An 18,623-nucleotide genomic window follows, 5' to 3' on the forward strand; every position below is an offset into this window, starting at 1 on the left:
GATGGTCTGCATGGACTCGGTGGGCCGCAGGACCGGTGTCCATACTGTATCTCCAAAGCATGGAATGCATTGCCACAGATGGTGAAGGAGATCATTGGGTATTGTTAAGGCAGGAAGTGACAGATTCTTGATTAATAAGGGTGTCAAGGATTATGGGGAAAAGAGAATGGGGTTGAGCGAGAAAGGTAGATCAGCCATGATTGAATGACAGAGTGGACATGATGGGCCGAACGGCCTAATTCTGTTCCTATAACATGAACTCATGAACTTATGAAATAGGCCCTTCGGCCCAATCCATCCATGCTAATTCCATTTATCTGCACCCAGCCTTCTGGAGTGTTTAATTCATGGGGATGAGTAGGTGAAGAGACACTTCTTAGTGTTACGTTCTGGCTTGAACAAGATAATGTAACACTTGGGGGCAAAGATACAAAGCAGGAGGCTGAAGCTGGAGGCCAAGATCGCGAAGACATGCACGGAGGCAGCGTACTTCTCTGGGGCGCTTGCGTACACGGGGAAGAAGGTGATCCAGACCGCGCAGAAGATGAGCAGACTGAAGGTTATGTGCGTCGCCTCATTGAAGGAATCGGGGAGTTTCCGAGCGAGGAAAGCGAAGAACAGAGTTATCCCAGTCAAGAGGAAGATGATAATGAAAACCCCCCAGAAGTAGGCATCGGACCCAACCTGGCATTCCAAGCTCAGCACGTTTGGGTAGTAGGTTGAACTTTTGAACGGGTAAGGAGGAGACTGGATGATCCAAAAGATGCAGATGATACATTGGACAAAGGTGAGGATTAACACGGCCAACCGCTGGCGATTGGGGCTGAACCATCTCATTGCCTGGTTTTTGGGCGATCTGGTCTTGAAGGCCATGAGTACAACAATCGTCTTGCCCAAGACCCCTGCCAGACACATGGCGAAGGTCACCCCAAACACCGTGAAACGGAGAATGCAGGACCAGTGGGACGGGCTGGAAATAAATGCCAGGGCACAGAGGAAGCAGAGTCCCAAGGAGAAAAGAATGATGAAGCTCAGCTCCGAGTTATTGGCACGGACCAGTGGGCTGTGCCTGTAGTGGTAGAATATCACAATGGTGGCTATGGTCAGGCAGGTACCCCCAACTGCAAAACTGGCCAATGTGGCACCTATTGTGTCTTCGAAGGAGAGGTACTCGAGATCCTTCAGTAGGCATTCAGTCTTCGGTTGATTGGGCCAGTATTCCAATGGGCAACTGGTACAAAACATAGCATCTATTAAAAATAAAACACAATAATATTAGATCCAATGCTTCTAAGTTCATAAGTTTCTAGGTTCATTTTCATAGGAGCAGAATTAAGCCGATTGGGTCTACTCCGCCATTCAGTCATGGCTGATCTTTCTTTCCCTCTCAACCCCATTCTCCTGCCTTCTCCCCACGACTTTTGCACCCTTACTAATCAAGATACTAGTTTACTATCAACTACCTGATGAGGAGTGGCGCAGAGGTAGAGTTGCTGCCCTACAGCGCCAGAGACACGGTTTCGATCCTGACTATGGGTGCTGTCTGTAAGTAGCTTATATGTTCTCTCCATGACCTGAGTGGGTTTTCTCTGGGAGCTCTGGTTTCCTCCCACACTCCAAAGGCATACAGGTTTGTAGGTTAAATGGCTTGGAAAATTGTAAATTGTTCCTACAGTGTATGTAGGATAGTGTTAGTGTGGGGGGGATCACTGGTCGGCAGGGATTTGGTGGGCCGAAGGGCCTGTTTCCATGCTGTATCCCTAAACTAAACTAAACTAAACAAAAACCAGTTTAATCTTTCAGCCTTTTGTCCAGCCTTTCCTCAGTGGACATCCCATCCACCAAGGTACAGGTGACCCTTCTTCAGTCTGAGGAAGGGTCACGACCTGAAACATCACCTATCCTTTTTCTCCAGAGATTCTGCTGACCTATTGAGTCATTCTAAAAAACTTTGTGTCTATCGTTGGTACAAACCAACATCTGCAGTTCCTTCCTACACAAGGTACAGTTGCCCTCTGGATTACGGGAGGGGTGAGGCTGTTTTCCTGGACAATGGCTCGTATCCCAATTTACTGTAACATGAAGTCACATCAGCTGCACATGCATTGAGAAATGCCAGATGAAAATAAATAACATTACAGAATCCAACTCGGTTTATTCAAGAGGGCATCGGAAAACATTTGTACAGAACAAGTAACAGATATCTGGACACTCTCCCCAAAACTGTTGAGTCTAAGCACAGATTAAAATTTGGAAACACTTAGAATGACAGAGTTGATCCAATCAAGGGCAATGATGGTTAAGGAATGAAATTGTAGAACCTTAAAGCACAGAAACTGGCCCTTCGGCCCTACTCGTCCATGCCAACTAAGTGCCCTATCTTAGCTAATCTTTCCCCACATTTGACCTAAATCCTTCTAAGCCTTTCCTATCCATGTACCTGTCCAAATGTCTTTTAAATGTTAACAAAGGGACCTGCAGATGCTAGAATCTTGTGTGCAACACCAAGTGCTGGAGTAACTCAATGGGTCAGGCAGTATCTCTGTAGGACATGGATCAGGACACTTCAAATCTTATTCTCTTGAGATGCTGCTGGAACTAGTAAATTACTCCACAACTTAAAAATAGTTATTAACTTTCAAAATATCTAATGAATTGTTATTGTACCTGCCTCAACCACTTCCTCTGGCAGCTCATTCTGGTTTCAACCTGGTCGCTCCCTCTTCTCCCCTATCCCACCAGGTTTTGAGGTACGGTAGTTTGAAGACGCACATCTCCAGATTCCAAATCAGTTTCTTCCCAGCTGTTATCCGGCAACTGAACTGTCCTCATAACAAACTAGAGAGAGAGGTGCTGGCCTCACATCTAGCTCATTGGAGACCTTAGAACTACCTTTAACCAGACTTTACTGGAGTTTATCTTGCACTAAACATCATCCCCTTTATCCTGCATCTGAATACTGTGGATGGCTTGATTGTAATCATGTATAGTCTTTTCATTGACTGGATAGCAGGCTTCAAAAAGCTCTTCACTATACCTTGGTCCACGGGGCAATCATAAACTGAACTAAACTAATCATTGCAAGGACATACTGCTCTCTTCTGTGATAAAGTTGTCTTTCAGCTTCCATTAACATGTGGTTAAGATATGGAACAGCCCATTACCTAAGGGCATGTGTTTGAGGAGCAGAATGCCCCGTAAAAATCAACCACAAATATTCCTACAGACCTGTGACGTTACTAATTTCACCATCGTGGCACGGTACACAGTCAAAACAACACGCGGGTTCTCCAAGCCTTGTCTCCTTCCTTGTTCCAGGGAAGCAGCTGTCTGAACATCTTCCTCGAGGGGCCTTACATAACAAGTAAAAATGGTTAGTCTTCCTATTAGATCAAGTGTCTTGTCTACTAAAAAGTGAATATTTGGGTAAGTTATAAATGCGCTCCAAAACATTTTTTATGGACATTCTCTCTCTTGTCCACCAACTCCTCAGTTTGATACGACCCCTCCATCTTCAGTCCTAGAACGTGCTACTGCTACTGGAGGTTTAATTTTTTAGTTTAGTTTAGTTTAGAGATGGAGCGTGGAAGAAGGCCGTTCGACCCACCGAGTCCACGCCGACCAGCTATCCCTATATACTGCCACTGCATACACACTAGGGACAAATTTACAATGTTTTACCGTTGCCAATTATAGGATAGGTTGGATGAGTGGGCAGATACATGGCAGATGCAGTATAATGTGGGTAAATGTGAGGTTATCCACTTTGGTGGCTAGAACAGGAATGCAGTTTATTAACTGAATGGTGTAGGAAAGAACTGCCGATGCTGGTTTAAATCAAATGTAGACAGAATGCTGGAGTATCTCAGTGGGACAGGCAGGATCTCTGGAGAGAAGGAATAGGTGAAGTTTCAGGTCGAGAGGTCTGAAGAAGGGTCTTGAATCAAAACGTCACTCTCCTTCTCTCCAGAGAATTACTCCAGCATTATGTGTCCACCTTCGATTATCTGAATGGAGTCAGGTTACAAAAGGGGGAGGTGCAACGAGACCTGGGTGTGCTTGTACATCATTCACTGAAAGTAAGCATGCAGGTACAGCAGACAGTGAAGAAAGCTAATGACATGTTGGCCTTCATTGCGAGAGGATGTGAGTTTAGGAGCAAGAAGGTTTAGGACCCTGCAGTTGTACAGAGCCCTGGCGAGACCTCACCTGGAGTATTGTGTGCAATTTTGGTCTACTAATTTGAGGAAGGACATTTTTGCTATTGAGGAGTGCAGCGTAGGTTCATCAGGTTAATTCCCGGCATGGCGGGACTGATACACGACGAAAGAATGAGACGACTGGGCTTGTTTTCACTGGAATTTAGAAGGATGAGAGGGAATTTTATAGAAACATAAAATTCTTAAAGGATTGGACAGGCTAGATGCAGGAAAAATGTTCCCCATGTTGGTGGAGTCCAGAACCAGGGGTCACAGTTTAAGAATAAGTGGTAGGCCATTTAGCACTAAGATGAGGAAAATCTTTTTCATGCAGAGAGTTGTGAATCTGTGGAACTCTTTGCCACTGAAGGCAGTGGAGGCCAATTCACTGGATTTTTTCAAGAGAGTTAGATTTAGCTCTTCGGGCCAAAGGAATCAATTTTGGATGATCAGCCATGATCATATTGAATGGCGGTGCTGGCTCCAAGGGTTGAATGGCCTACTCTTACACCTATTTTTCTATGTTTCCATGTTTCTATCTTCCGTAGTTCATAAGTTCTAGGAACAGAATTAGGCCATTCGGCCCTTCAAGTCTACTCCACCATTCAATCGTGGCTGATCTATCTTTTCCTCTCAACCCGATTCTCCTGCCTTTTCCCCATAACCCCTGACACCCTGACTAATCATTCACTAACACAGCGATTCACGGCTCAGACTTGCCTCTCTGCCGTAGCTCCAGACAATAGCCTGGTCATTTATCGTCAACTCGTTGCCAAAGGTCGCAGAGCCATCATATTTCCCGACGGTCATTATGGCAGCATAACCACTGGCGCTTTCTTGCCAGTTTATTAGGTCATATTTTGGGACCCAGCTTCCATCTTGATGAGAGTGCATGCTGCTACCATTAATCACCGTGGTGTTCAATGTTTCCAAATAATACAGCAGCTTTGAGAAAGGTGAGAAAAAGAGGTACAACTCAGAATAATAATTCATGCTGCTAAGGAATAGGCTCTTCAGCCCATCACGTTCATCCTATTAAATGTCCATCTATAGGGAGGTTGCATGGCAGTGGGGTCACGACCCATGACCCGTACTGTTGCCACGCTACGCCATCTGGAGTACACGCCATGAACTGCAGGTAAGCACTTACCATTATTTCCAGTGTAGCGGGGCCATTAAAAACCGCTGAATAGGTCATTTTTTGCGCTGTAAAAACTTGTGGAAATTGGGATAAGCATGGGAAACATTTATCCTACTTCAGAATTCCAAAGGTGAGGAGAAATGATGGTAGAGAGAAGCAACAGCTGAAGGGACAACAACAGCTAAAGTGCTTGGCGAACATTGGCCGTGCAGATATCAAGATTGAAAATATTGGGAATTATCGCGTTTGCTCACTGCATTCATTAACAGAAGGCATTATTCGTGTTTTTTCTTGATTCCTTTGGTATCTAAAAAGTTTCTGAAGTGATAAATCTGGGTGTAAAATTTAAAAATCGCCCATGGTTCTCAAGTGCATCATGGCCTTTGACCCGATGACCTTACGTGCAACCCCCCTAATTCCATTGAGGACGTGCCGTCGAGAGAACAAAAAGGACAATTGGGGACTGAGGTGTAACTTTGTACGGTGCCCTGTGTACAGATACACAATAAAGGGAATAATGTTTAGTGCAAGATAAATTCCAGTAAAGTCCGATTAAAGATAGTCCAAGGATCTCCAGTGAGGTAGATGGGAGGTCAGGACTGTCCTCTATTTATTGTTGCTGATGGGTCCAATGTGTCTGGAAAGCTGTAGTAAGTTAAAATCTCATTGTTCTGGTTGACGTCTGGTGCATATAAACAAATAAACACTCCTTGATCGATTGATTAAACGATACAGTGTGGAAACAGGCCCATCGGTCTACCGAGTTCACGCCGACCATCGATCACCCGTTCACACTGGTTCTATGTTGTCCGACTTTCTCATCTACTCCCTACACAATAGGGACAATTTACAGAAGCCAATTAACCTACAAATCCGTCTTTGGGATGTGGGAGGAAACTGGAGCACCTGGAGGAAACCCACGCGGTCACAACGAGAGCGTGCAAACTCCACACAGACAGATCCGGATCTAACCCAGGTCTCTGGTGCTGTAAGGCAGCAACTCTACTGCTGTGTCCCTGTGCCACCCTAAACTTCTTAACATGTAACTAAATACATTTGGAGTTGCGTGTTTGGTTTGAAGTATTACATACAGTTCTGGTGCCCCATTACTATAAAGATGTGGCGGCTTTGGAGAGGGTGTGGAGGAGGTTTACCCCAATGCTGCCTTGATTAGAGGGCATTACCTATAAAGAGAGGTTGGACAAACGTGGATTGTTGGGTTTTCTATGTTTTCTCTGGAAGGTGGAGGCTGAGAGAAAACACGACTGGAGAGATATGGATCACGTGCAGGCAGGCGAGATCAGTTTAACTTGACATCATGTTGGACACGGACATTGTGGGCCGAAGGGCCTGTTCCTGTGCTGTACTGATCTATGTGTAGGAAAGAAATGTAGGTGCTGATTCACACAGAAAATGGACACAAAGCGCTGAAGTACCTTAGCGGATCATGCAGCATCTCTGGAGAAAAGGAATAGGTGCCGTTTCGGATTGGAGCCCTTCTTCTAACTCACCACATCTACCTTTCAGTTTGAAGAAGGGTTCCGACCCGATACGTCACCTACACCCTTTCTCCAGAGATGCTGCATGACCCGCTGAATTACTCCAGCATTTTGTGTCTATCTTCTCTGCTGATCCATGTTCTACAGATCAGGCCACCTCCAAAGTCCTCCTACCTGGTGGGATAGGAAGTCCTGTGTCTCGGCACACCCGTTCTTCTCACAGGATAACATATCGTGAAGTGCCTGAGCTATGGCGAACATGGCGTTGAACACTCGGAAGGAAACATGTAGGTGCGAGGTATCGGTGTATTGGTTGGTAATGTCCTGTAAGCGCTCCGTCCCTGTGCATTGTCCAAGCGGAGACGATGTGTCTTTACCCGCTACATCTTGCGGCCTTGGCATGGCGCATCCGAACGATTTCTCCCAGAACGCATCCACCAGGGGGTTCCGCGGGGACCGGAGAGGACTGACCCGTAGCAAGAACTCATTCAAGCCCGGCACATTTCTATCGGGAACCACGAAACCCAAAGCCCCTGTCAGGAACCGTGCGCTCTGCTCCGGACTCAAGATTGGGTTGGTAACCCAAGATTCACTCCCGACCCACTGGATCCCTGTCACATTCTGCCGCACCACCTCGTGTAGTAAGACTTCCATATCGGCCAGGGCAGCGAACACGATGACAATCTTGGTGGGAGCCTTCTTCATTGTGTTGACCACCTCGCGGATTTTCTCGGGGGGGTCAGTCTCTGAGACGGAGGCCCGATAGGCGATGCAGATACCAGATTTTTGGAAGTTGTGGACAATATGTTCGCTCTCCATGGCGACGTAGGTGGAATTGCTTTGAATGAGTCCCACCCAGTTCCACCCGAGATACTCCACCAGTAACGAGATGGCTCGGATTTGATAGGAATCGCTGGGGACCATTTCGAACAGCGTGGGGACATCCCTGTCGCCGAAGCATTCGCATATGGCAGAGAAACTGACCTGGAGGCACAAGATAAAAGAACACCACGTTAGTGGAATCCAAAGAAGAACAAAGGCACAACGTGCTGGAGTAATTCAGCAGACCAGGCAGCATCTCTGGAGAACGGATTGGCGGCGTTTCGTTTGGGACCCTTGATTAAAAACCAGCATGTTCTCCAGAGATGCCTGTCTGATCCACTGAGTTGCTATAGCATTCTGTGTCCACCACTATTTAAAGACCCGCTGTACACGTGTGTGTGTGTGTGTGTGTAATTGTATGTATGCCTGTGTGTGTGTGTGTGTGTAATTGTATATATGCCTGTGTGTGTGTGTAAATGTATGTATGCCTGTGTGTGTGTGTGTAATTGTATGTATGCCCGTGTGTGTGTAATTGTATGTATGCCCGTGTGTGTGTGTGTGTAATTGTATGTATGCCTGTGTGTGTGTAATTGTATATATGCCTGTGTGTGTGTGTGTGTGTGTTTTAGAAAGAGACCACATACGAGTACCCTCCTCGTCACAGTTACTCCTCAGTTTGTCCCAACCCGAAAACAAATAGAGCAACACCACATGAGAGGGAATTTAAGATAGGATTTGTCACTGTGGTACGTACTGTCGGGATGTTAAAGGGGGCGGTCAGGATAGTCTCGGCGAGCGAGCTGATGAAACCAGCGTCGGCCAGTAGAGCGGGCATTCGGGGGGCGCTTGTACACGGCGACTCAACCACATCCTCCTCCTGGAGACTGATGAGAGCCATCACCGCCTTCACCGACAGCGTCTCACTGCGGCAGCCGTCGTAGATCCGATAGCCCAGGGTGACGTTCGGCAGCAGCCTGTTACTGCTGTTGATTTCTTCAATGGCAAAGATCATGGACTGCGCCAGCTGAAATTCTTTCAGGTCAAAGCTGTGAGAAGTACAGAGGCAAATCGTTACCAGAGGGAGAGAGAAAATAATGTTATACAGCGTCTTCCACGTCTCTTTCAAAATCAAACAGAGCATTAAAGCTTCCCAACAACGAATAGGCTATTAAACACTGCATCCTCCAAATAAGCTCCGAGCTACATAGACTTGGGGCATAATTTTGTATTTGAACTATTACTGTTTGTTTATTCGTATATATATAGTATATAATTATATTCTGCTGTTATACACAGACACACACACACACACACACACACACACGCGCGCGCGCACACACACACACACACACACACACACACATATATATATATATATGAACAGATCTATGTTATTATTGTGGAGTCATGTTAAAGTGACTTTGTAAAAAAGATGCTTTCTCCGTCTCTGGTTCAAAGTGTTGACCGGAATACTCGGACGTCGATGCTTAAAAGAAAAATTATATATATATTCTAATGACTATTATAATTTTTATATATATATAATTAATAACTTAGAACTTTATAGCACAAGAACAGGTCCTTCGGCCCACAATGTCCGTACCCAATCCGATACCAACAACCCTCACCTGCCTGCACATAATCCATATCCCTCTCATTCCCTGCACATCCAATTGCCTATCTAAAATGTCCCTTAACGCCCACTATCGTGCCTCCTCTATCATCACCAGTGGCAGCGCATTCGAGCCCCCCCCCCCCCCCCCCCCCCCCCCCCCCACTCTCTGTAAAACAAACTTGGCCCGCACATCTCCTTGAAACTTTCTCCCCTCTCACCCTAAAGCTATGACTGGATCTGTACTCTGATCATCACGCCTTCAATTACAAAGCTTTACATTTATGGCATATTCGTGTTACGTGAAATGTGCCCGGGAATTGTTCCTCCAACACATGTTTGTGAAACTGCGAGTTCACTTGCACGAAACTGAGTTTCGTAAGTTTAAACACTACACAAAGTTCTGGAGGGTCTCAATGGGCCAGGTAGCATCTGTGGAGGGAACGTACAAGCGACGTTTTGGGTCGAGTCCCAAAGTTGTGCGGCGTTTTAAAAAAATAATTAGTTAATTAGCCAGCTCTTTCCCCTAATTCTCTCTAACAACTTCCTAACCACTATTCCATCGGCCAGAAGAAGGGTCCTGACCCGAACTGGTCCCGTAGCCTGTCCATTTCTCTCCATCGATGCTGCCTGACCCGCTGAGTTTCTGCAGTACTATACGTTCTGTTCAAGGTTCCAGCATCTGGAGGTCCTTGTGTGTCCATCTCTGACATGCTCTCAGATCGCTTACCGGCTCCGAGGTGAATCCGAGATTAGTTTAGTTTAGTTTAGTTTGGAGATACAGCGTGGAAACAGGCCCACCGAGTCCGCACCGACCACCGACCACACTAGTTCTATCCCACACACTCGGGACAATTTACAGAGGTCGATTAACCTACTAACCGGAGCCCCAGAGAAAACCCACACGGTCACAGTGAGAACTTATAAACCCCGTCCAGACAGCACCCGAGGTCAGGATCTCACCCGGGTCGCTGGCGCTGTGAGGCGGCAGCTCTACCTCTGCCCCACCGTGCTACTCCAGTGCTTTGTGTTTTGCTTCAAATTCCATCAGTTCCGTGTGTCACCGTCTCTAACATGCTCTTAGCTTGGTTACTGGATCCAAGATGAACCAGTGGCCTGGAAGCCTCGAACCCAAGTGCCGAGGGCCGGCTCATATTCCAGTGAGATGAGCCCATCCCACACTAGGACCATGGGCACTGCCTGCCTGAGTATTCCTGTCAGCGCTTTAAACCTGAGATTGACAACAGCAAAGATAGACAAAATGTTTGAGTAATGCAGCGAGTCAGGCGGCATCTCTGGAGAAAAGGAATAGGCGACGTTTCGGGTCGGGACCCTTCTTCAGGCTCACACCTGAGTCTGATTCAGATTCAGCATCTGCAGTTCCTTCCTACACTTTGACACAACAGCCACTTTACACAGCTGCTCTGAGATAACCCCACCTAATCATCCGATGTAAATTCTTCAAGGTAGACCTTTACTAAAAACTCTTTTAAAAGCCACTATCATATCTGCCTCTACCACCACCACCATCCGTGGCAGAATTTTCCAGGCACTCACCACCATCTGTGTAAAACAAAACTTCCCCCCCACATCTCATTTAAACTTTGCTCGTTTCACCTTAAAACTTTGTCCTCTGGTATTTGATTTTTCCATCCTGGAAAAAATAAGGTTTCTGACTGTCTATCAAATCTATTCCTATCATAATGTTATACACAAAACACTTTGGAATTGCAATCTTATCGAGAACTTGGTCCCAACACACGCCTAGAACATAGAACAGAGCTGTTAAGTGGATCTGTATGATGTGACACTTGATGAACGACATTCTCGAGTGATGCTGCTTGACCCGCTGAGTTACTCCAGCACATTGTGTCCATCTGCAGTTAATTTCTTCCCGCTCCACCGACGCTGCCCGGACGGGCGAGTATTTTCAAAATGTGTAAGAAGAAACAGGTTTAAACCGAAGATAAACACAAAATGCTGGAGTAAGTCAGCGCGACAGGCAGCAACTCTGGAGAGAAGGAATGGGCGATGTTTCGGGTCGAGACCCTTCTTCAGACTGCACAGGCAGACATACACACAGACACACACACACACACTCACATACTCTCACACATACTCACTCAAACACACAGACTGTCACAAACACACACTCACACTCAAACACACACACGCTCACACACACACGCTCACACACACACTCTCTCACACACACACACATAGGCTCACACACACACTCACAAACACACACACACACACACTCACACACTCACACACACGCTCACACACACACGCTCACACACACACACACACACTCTCACACACACATAGGCTCACACACACACACACACACACACACACTCTCACACACACATAGGCGCGCACACGCGCGCACACGCACGCACACACGCACACGCACACGCACACGCACACGCACACGCACACACACGCATACACACACACACACGCACTACTGAAACATTCAAATCCCCAATGTTTCCGAGTCAAATACACTGACAACGGAACAATGCCATTCCCACTTGCAGCAGCATTGACAGTTCCTTGTGTCTTCGTTTAAGCATTTTTTTTAGAGGCACAAGGAACTGCAGATGCTGCTTTACAGAATAGACACAAAGTGCTGGAGTAACTTCAATTTGACGAAGGGTCCCGAACCGAAACCATACCCGTCCATGTTCTCCAGAGATGCTGCCTGATCCGCTGCGTTTCTCCAGCATTTTGTGTCTGTCGCTGTTATAAACCAGCATCTGCAGTTCTATGCTTCTACAAGGAAATGCAGATAATGGTTTACAAAAATAGACACAAAGTGTTGGAGTAACTTCAGTTTGAAGTAGGGTCGTGACCGTAATTTCACCTATCCATGTTCTCCAGAGATGCTGCCTGACCTGTTTAGTTACTCCAGCACTTTGTGCCTTTTTTCTTGTACACCAACAATATAATCTCTGGGCACACGACGCTGGTTAGCTCTGTCCCTCTGATACCACTACTCACTTCCCGCAGTCCGGTGATCGAGGCTGAGTTGTGAAGGGGTGAGGTTGGGATTGCTTGGCCGCGTGGCTGTGGAAATGGAAGATCCCGCCGATGATAAGGTCCCCGTCTTGCGCCAAGCCCGGAATGTCAAAGATCTGGCGAGGTCTACAGCTGGCCTGATTTATTGCGGGTCTGGGGACAAAGACGAGCCAACCCCATCCCAACAGCAACATGCCCCACATCCCCGTAGCGCAGGCAGGGACTAAGTAGCCTCTAGTCTCCGCCACCGCTCGCCAGCTCGCTTATGTATCTTTTTCCCAGAAAATAGTTGGGCAACGCTGTGACGAGGAAGGAGATGAGCAATGGGAGAGGTGTTGGATCGATTCCAACTGCACAAAAACAACGAGGATAACTGGGTATCTGGGGAAAAAAACAAGTAACAGGTAAAACCAACCAAATCCGCCCCGTGAACAGAGCTGCACCTAGGTACAATTAATTATAAACTTGGCCCCAGAACCACACTCTTGGGGGGGGGGGGGGGGGAGAGGGGGGGGGGGGGGGGGGGGGGGGGGGGGGGGGGGGGGGGGGGGGGGGGGGGGGGGGGGGGGGGGGGGGGGGGAGGGGGGGGGGGGTTAGTTTACACAGCTGTAGGATCACACTTTGGTCGGTGAAGGCTGAATACGTGATCACCCCATTGAATTTCTGACAGCACAGAGGCAGAGCGGTTCTGAGCGACTATCTACCTCATTGGTGGCCCTCGTACTATCTTTGTTCAGACTTTACTGGACTTTATCTTGCATTATCCTGTACCTGTACACTGTGGATGGATCGATGGCAACATAAAAGCTTTTCATTGTACCTTGGCTGCCAGCATCACCAAGGACCCACACCATCCTAGCCACTCACTCATCTCTCTGCTGCCATCAGGTAGAAGGTACAGGAGCCTGAAATCTGCAACATCCAGGTTCAGGAACAGCTGCTTCCCCACAGCCATCAGACTATTAAACACAACTTCAGACAAACTCTGAACTATAACAGCCTATTGCACTTTATCTGTTTATTTATGTTTGTATATATATAGTCTATGGTATATGGACACACTGATCTGATCTGCCTACAATATTCTGTTGTGCTGCAGCAAGCAAGAATTTCATTGTCCTATCTGGGACACATGACAATAAACTCTCTTGACGACTTGACTTTGTACATGTGACAATAAACTAAACTCATTAGCCTCTGCCTTTGACATTGAGCCGTCCACTCACTAGACACTGCTTGCCATTATCGATTGCAAGACACAGCGCAGACACACCTTCTGTCCGCCTTGGCCAATGTGGTCTCCCATTTGCCAAACATTTTAACTCCTTTTCCCATACTGACCTTTCTGTCCTGAGCCTCTTCCATTATCAGAGTGAGGCCACACGCAAATTGGAGAAACACTACGTAATTTAAAAGACATTTTTTCAGAGATACAGTGCGGAAACAGGTCCTTCGGCTCACCGAATCCACGCCGGCCAGCAATCACCCTGTACACTGGCATTATTCTACACACCAGGGACAATTTACAATAGTCGTCTTTGGAGTGTGGGAGGAAACTGGTCCACTCAGAGAAAACCCATGAGGTCACAGGGAGAACGTACAAACTCCATGCAGACAGAACCCGTAGTCAGGATTGAACCCAGGTCTCTGGCGCTGTAAGGCAGCAACACTACCTCTGCTCATTTTGCTTCGGCAGCTTACAACCCAGTCCTATGAACGCTGATTTCTTTCATTTCAAGTAACTCCTGCTTCCCCCTCCCCTCCCCTCCCCCTCCTCCACCCTAGTTATCCTACCAATTCCACTGTTCACATCCGTGTATCTGTCTCCTTATCACACCTTCCCCAGACAACAATGAACCATTATGTCCTCTACCATTCCTTGGTCATCTGTTGCCGGCCGCCGTGGTTTGTTCTGGCCTTTCCTTATCGCCAGTTTAACCCCCCCCCCTCCCCCCACCCCCCCCCCCCCCCCCCCCCCCCACCCCCCAAAACCTCTACTTTCAGTCTGAAAAAGGCTCCATCCAGAAACATCACCTATTGTTTTTCTCCAGAGATGCTGCCTGACCCGCTGAGTTGCTCCAGCATTTTGTATCTACGGTGTAAACCAGCATTTGCAGTTCCTTCCTACGCATGGAAACAGGCCCATCGGCCCACCGAGTCCACGCTGACATTCGATCACCGTTCAAACTAGGTTTAGGTTCAGGTTTAGTATTTTTATTGTCACATGTACCAAGTTACAGTGAAAAGCTTTGTTTCTTTTGGGATTAGATTTATTATTGTCACACGTACGGTGGTACAATGAAAAGCTTTGTTTTGCATGTTACCCAAACAGATTAGATAATAGTACACATAAGTACAATCAAACACAATAGATAGAGACAAAGGGGAAGATACAGAAGGCAGAATATAGTTCTCAGCATTGGAGATCATTAGTTCAGAGGCAAAATCCAATGTCTGCAGAGAGTAGAGGGGTAGAGGTGAATGGGACAGTACCTTTAGCTTATGGAAGGACCGTTAGGAAATGTGATAACAGTTCTATGTTATCACTTTCGTATCCACTACCTACGCAGGAAGGCTAATTTACAGAAGGCCAATTAATATACAAATCTGCACATCTTTGGGATGTGGGAGGTACCAGAACACCCGGAGGAAACCCACGCGATCACAGAGAGAACGTGCAAACTCCACATAGACAACTCCTGAGGTCAGAATCAAATCTGGGTCTCTGGCACAGTGAGGCAGCGGCCCTACCAGCTGCGCCACTCTGCAGTCCAACAGTCATGGGGTCATAGACCATAGAAACAGACCTTTTGGCCCAACTCGCCCATGCTGAACAAGATGCCCCATGTACACTCGTCTCACCTGCCTGCATTTGGCCCATATCCCTCTAAACCTTTCCTATCCATGTCCCTGTCCATATATCTTTAAATTTTGTTATAGTGCCTGTCTCAAGTACCTCCTCTGGCCGATCTTTCAATATAACCATCACCCTCTGTGTGAAAAAGATGCCCCTCACACAGCACCCCGCCACTGTCGCCCCTGCATGAAAAGTGCATTGTTTCTCAGGCAAGGTCATCAAACCACACAGAATACTCCAGGTGTTTCCGCCAGGGTCCTGTTTGATTATACATTAAAGGTAGGTACAATAGCAACTTTTATGAAAGACATTTGGATAGGTGCATGAATAGGAATGGTTCAGAGGGACATGGGTGAAATTCTGCAAAGGAGACAAGTTGGGCTAAAGTGCCTGTTTTTTTGTGGTGTGACTAAAGGGCCTGTCCCACTTACGAGACATTTACAGGCGACTGCTGGCACCCGTGATAGGTCGCCAAAATTTTCAACATGTTGAAAATTCAGCGGCGACCAGAAAGATGCTACGACTCTTTGGAGACCTCTCACGACCATAGGAGACCTCTCACGACCAAATAGATGAGGCCTGGCGACATGTCGCAGGTGATCTCTCATGACCATGGAAACATAGAAAATAGGTGCAGGTGTAGGCCATTCGGCCCTTCGAGCCTGCACCGCTATTCAATATGATCATGGCTGATCATCCAACTCAGTATCCTGTACCTGCCTTCTCTCCATACCCCCTGATCCCTTTAGCCACAAGGGCCACATCTAACTCCCTCTTAAATATGGCCAATGAACTGGCCTCAACTACCTTCTGTGGCAGAGAATTCCACAGATTCACCACTCTCTGTGTGAAAAATGTATTTCTCATCTCGGTCCTAAAATATTTCCCCCTTATCCTTAAACTGTGACCCCTTGTTCTGGACTTCCCCTACATCAGGAATAATCTTCCTGCATCTAGCCTGTCCAACCCCTTAAGAATTTTGTAAGTTTCTATAAGATCCCCCCTCAATCTTCTAAATTCTAGCGAGTACAAGCCAAGTCCATCCAGTCTTTCTTCATATGAAAGTCCTGACATCCCAGGAATCAGTCTGGTGAACCTTCTCTGTACTCCCTCTATGGCAAGAATGTCTTTCCTCAGATTAGGAGACCAAAACTGTATGCAATACTCCAGGTGTGGTCTCACCAAGACCCTGTACAACTGCAGTAGAACATTTACAACATGCAGTAGAATAGGAGACCTCTCACGACCATACAGCCTGTATGGCCGTGAGAGGTCTCCTATGGCCGTGAGAGGTCTCCTATGGTCGTGAGAGGTCTCCAAAGAGTCGTAGCATCTTTCTGGTCGCCGCTGAAACTGCCGGGTATATCAGGGGTGCCGGCAGTCACCTGTAAAGGGACAGGCCCTTTAGACTCAGTGCTATTTTCCTTCTTAACTGACCACTGAACCTGCATTTTTGTTTTCAGTAACTAACATATGAAGACATTTGTGCATCAGGTATCTTCCCCTCTGCTCTGCCTGTTGTACTTGAGATTGATTTGATTGTAATTATTAATGGTATTATCTGATCTGTTTGCAAAACAAAGCTTTTAATTTGACCTTGGTATACGTGACAATAATAAATCCTGGCCTATCCAATCCGAATGAAAAAACTACGATTGCATTTATGTGGAGTATTACCTGATTTATTTGGATAGCATGCAAAACAATGCTTTTCACTGTACCTCGATACACACGACAACCATAAACCTAAACCTAAATGGACATGTACATGGATAGGAAAGCTTTAGAATGTTATGGGTGAAATATGGACTAACATAGATGGTTGGTCTTAAGGGCCTGTTTCCATACTCTATGTCTCCATGACTCTTGAAATGACTTTGCAAGTGTCTTAATTCAAAGGCAGTTAACGATGATTGACAACTTATGTTATTGTCAACGTGATTTACAGCCAATTAATTTTACTGTGTAAGGAAAGCGGGATATTCTCTACCTCCAGTTTGCTGAAGGCTATTTAGCTCTATTTACACCTCATGCAGTCTGGGCAAGGTCACCAGCATATTCAAGGACCGGTCTCACCCCGGTCTTTCCCTCTTCTCCCCTCTCCCATCAGGCAAGAGATAGCATGAAAATGACTACTTCCAGATTCAGAGACAGTTTCTTCCCAGCTGTTATCAGGCAACTGAACCATCCTACCAACAACTAGAGAGAAGTCGTGACCTACTATCTACCTCATTAAAGAACCTTGGACTATCTTTATTCGGATTTTACTAGACTTTATCTTGCACTAAACATTATTTCCTTTATTATGTATCTGTACACTGTGGACAGCTCGATTGTAATCATGTATAGTCTTTCCGCTGACTGGATAGCACACAACAACAAAAATGTCACTGTACCTCGGTCCATGTGACAATAAACTAAACTAGAATAAGTTAAAAGATGAGCATAAAACTTTAATCACAACCACTTTATTTACAAGATCTCAACATCCACAACAACAAATATTTTAACAGGGATAAAGCAGCTAGAGCCATGGAGCATTTCACAAATGTATTACTAACTTTAACAGCAGCCAACATCATCAGAGACCCACACCACCCTGGCCACACACTCATTTCACTCCTGCCATCAGGAAAAATATAAAGCTGCTTGAAAAGTGTAACACTCAGTTTCAATTGGAGTGTATAAACTGCAGTGTTGGAAATACATGGGTAATGTAATTGTAGAATGAGACTGCATCTTTTCTCTTTTCTCAAAACTGTATGTGGAATCTTGTGTTTCTTCACTGATGTATATTATTTTAAAAATTATCTTAATTTGACACTTAATCAAAATAAGGCAACTGAAATAAGAACTGGATGTTTAAAATACTCAGCATCTGTGGACAGAGAAATGTTTAGCAGGAGATTAACCTTTTAGATTACTTCTCTCAAAGGGTCTGAAACCTGAAATACTAACTTGGTTTACTCATATTTATTTCTCCCTCCCCCCTCTCTTCCACCTATGTTCCTCTCCTTAGCTTCACAATTCGCAACACTTCAATCCTTTTATTGCACACCTTCTGTCTTTTCATGTCTGTCCATTGTCCAACCATCTGCCTATGAACCCCACCAACCCTCTCACCTGGATCCACCTTTTACCTGCCAGGCTTTGTCCTGCCTTTCTTATCTCCCTACTTCCTTTCCCCCCCCCCCCCCCCCCCCCCCACTACCAATTATCAAAGAAGAGGCTCCTGACTCGAACCGTCACCCCCTTCATGAGATGCAGCCTGACTTGCTGGCTTATTCCAGCACTTTGTGTCCTTTTTTGGTTTCTCTCTCCACAGATGCTGCCTGACCTGATGAATGTTTCCCAGATCTTTCCTGAATGTTGCACTGAGACAGATATTGCCGCCACAGGTTTAACTGGTTCAAAGCAATGGAGAGGGTCGCCACAAACGGCAGCCGACACCAATCCCGTCGGCCGC

The 18,623-nt window shown here is 46.3% G+C and overlaps 1 protein-coding gene across 1 annotated transcript; it reads right to left on the minus strand.

The window, feature by feature from the left end:
* Positions 1-29: 29 nt before the first annotated feature.
* LOC116979485 (extracellular calcium-sensing receptor-like) lies at positions 30-12,503 on the minus strand. The gene is made up of 7 exons (XM_033030998.1): positions 12,283-12,503; positions 10,367-10,504; positions 8,330-8,707; positions 7,014-7,818; positions 4,920-5,144; positions 3,229-3,352; positions 30-1,250 (listed from the first exon to the last, which is right to left on the minus strand). The coding sequence occupies exons 1-7, from the start codon at positions 12,501-12,503 to the stop codon at positions 346-348; spliced, it is 2,796 nt and encodes a 931-aa protein (XP_032886889.1). The 3' UTR covers positions 30-345.
* Between the last annotated feature and the right edge of the window lie 6,120 nt (positions 12,504-18,623).

Source organism: Amblyraja radiata, chromosome 13 (assembly GCF_010909765.2).
Source record: "Amblyraja radiata isolate CabotCenter1 chromosome 13, sAmbRad1.1.pri, whole genome shotgun sequence".
NCBI classification, from domain to species: domain Eukaryota; kingdom Metazoa; phylum Chordata; class Chondrichthyes; order Rajiformes; family Rajidae; genus Amblyraja; species Amblyraja radiata.

Coding starts and splice junctions, on each gene's coding strand:
- LOC116979485 (XM_033030998.1), bottom strand. CDS start 12,503: ATGTGGGGCATGTTGCTGTTGGGATGGGGTTGGCTCGTCTTTGTCCCC. Junction 10,505..12,282: donor CGATCACCGGACTGCGGGAA/GTGAGTAGTGGT, acceptor TGTCAATCTCAG/GTTTAAAGCGCTGACAGGAA. Junction 8,708..10,366: donor ACTGGTTCATCTTGGATCCA/GTAACCAAGCTA, acceptor TACTTCTCACAG/CTTTGACCTGAAAGAATTTC.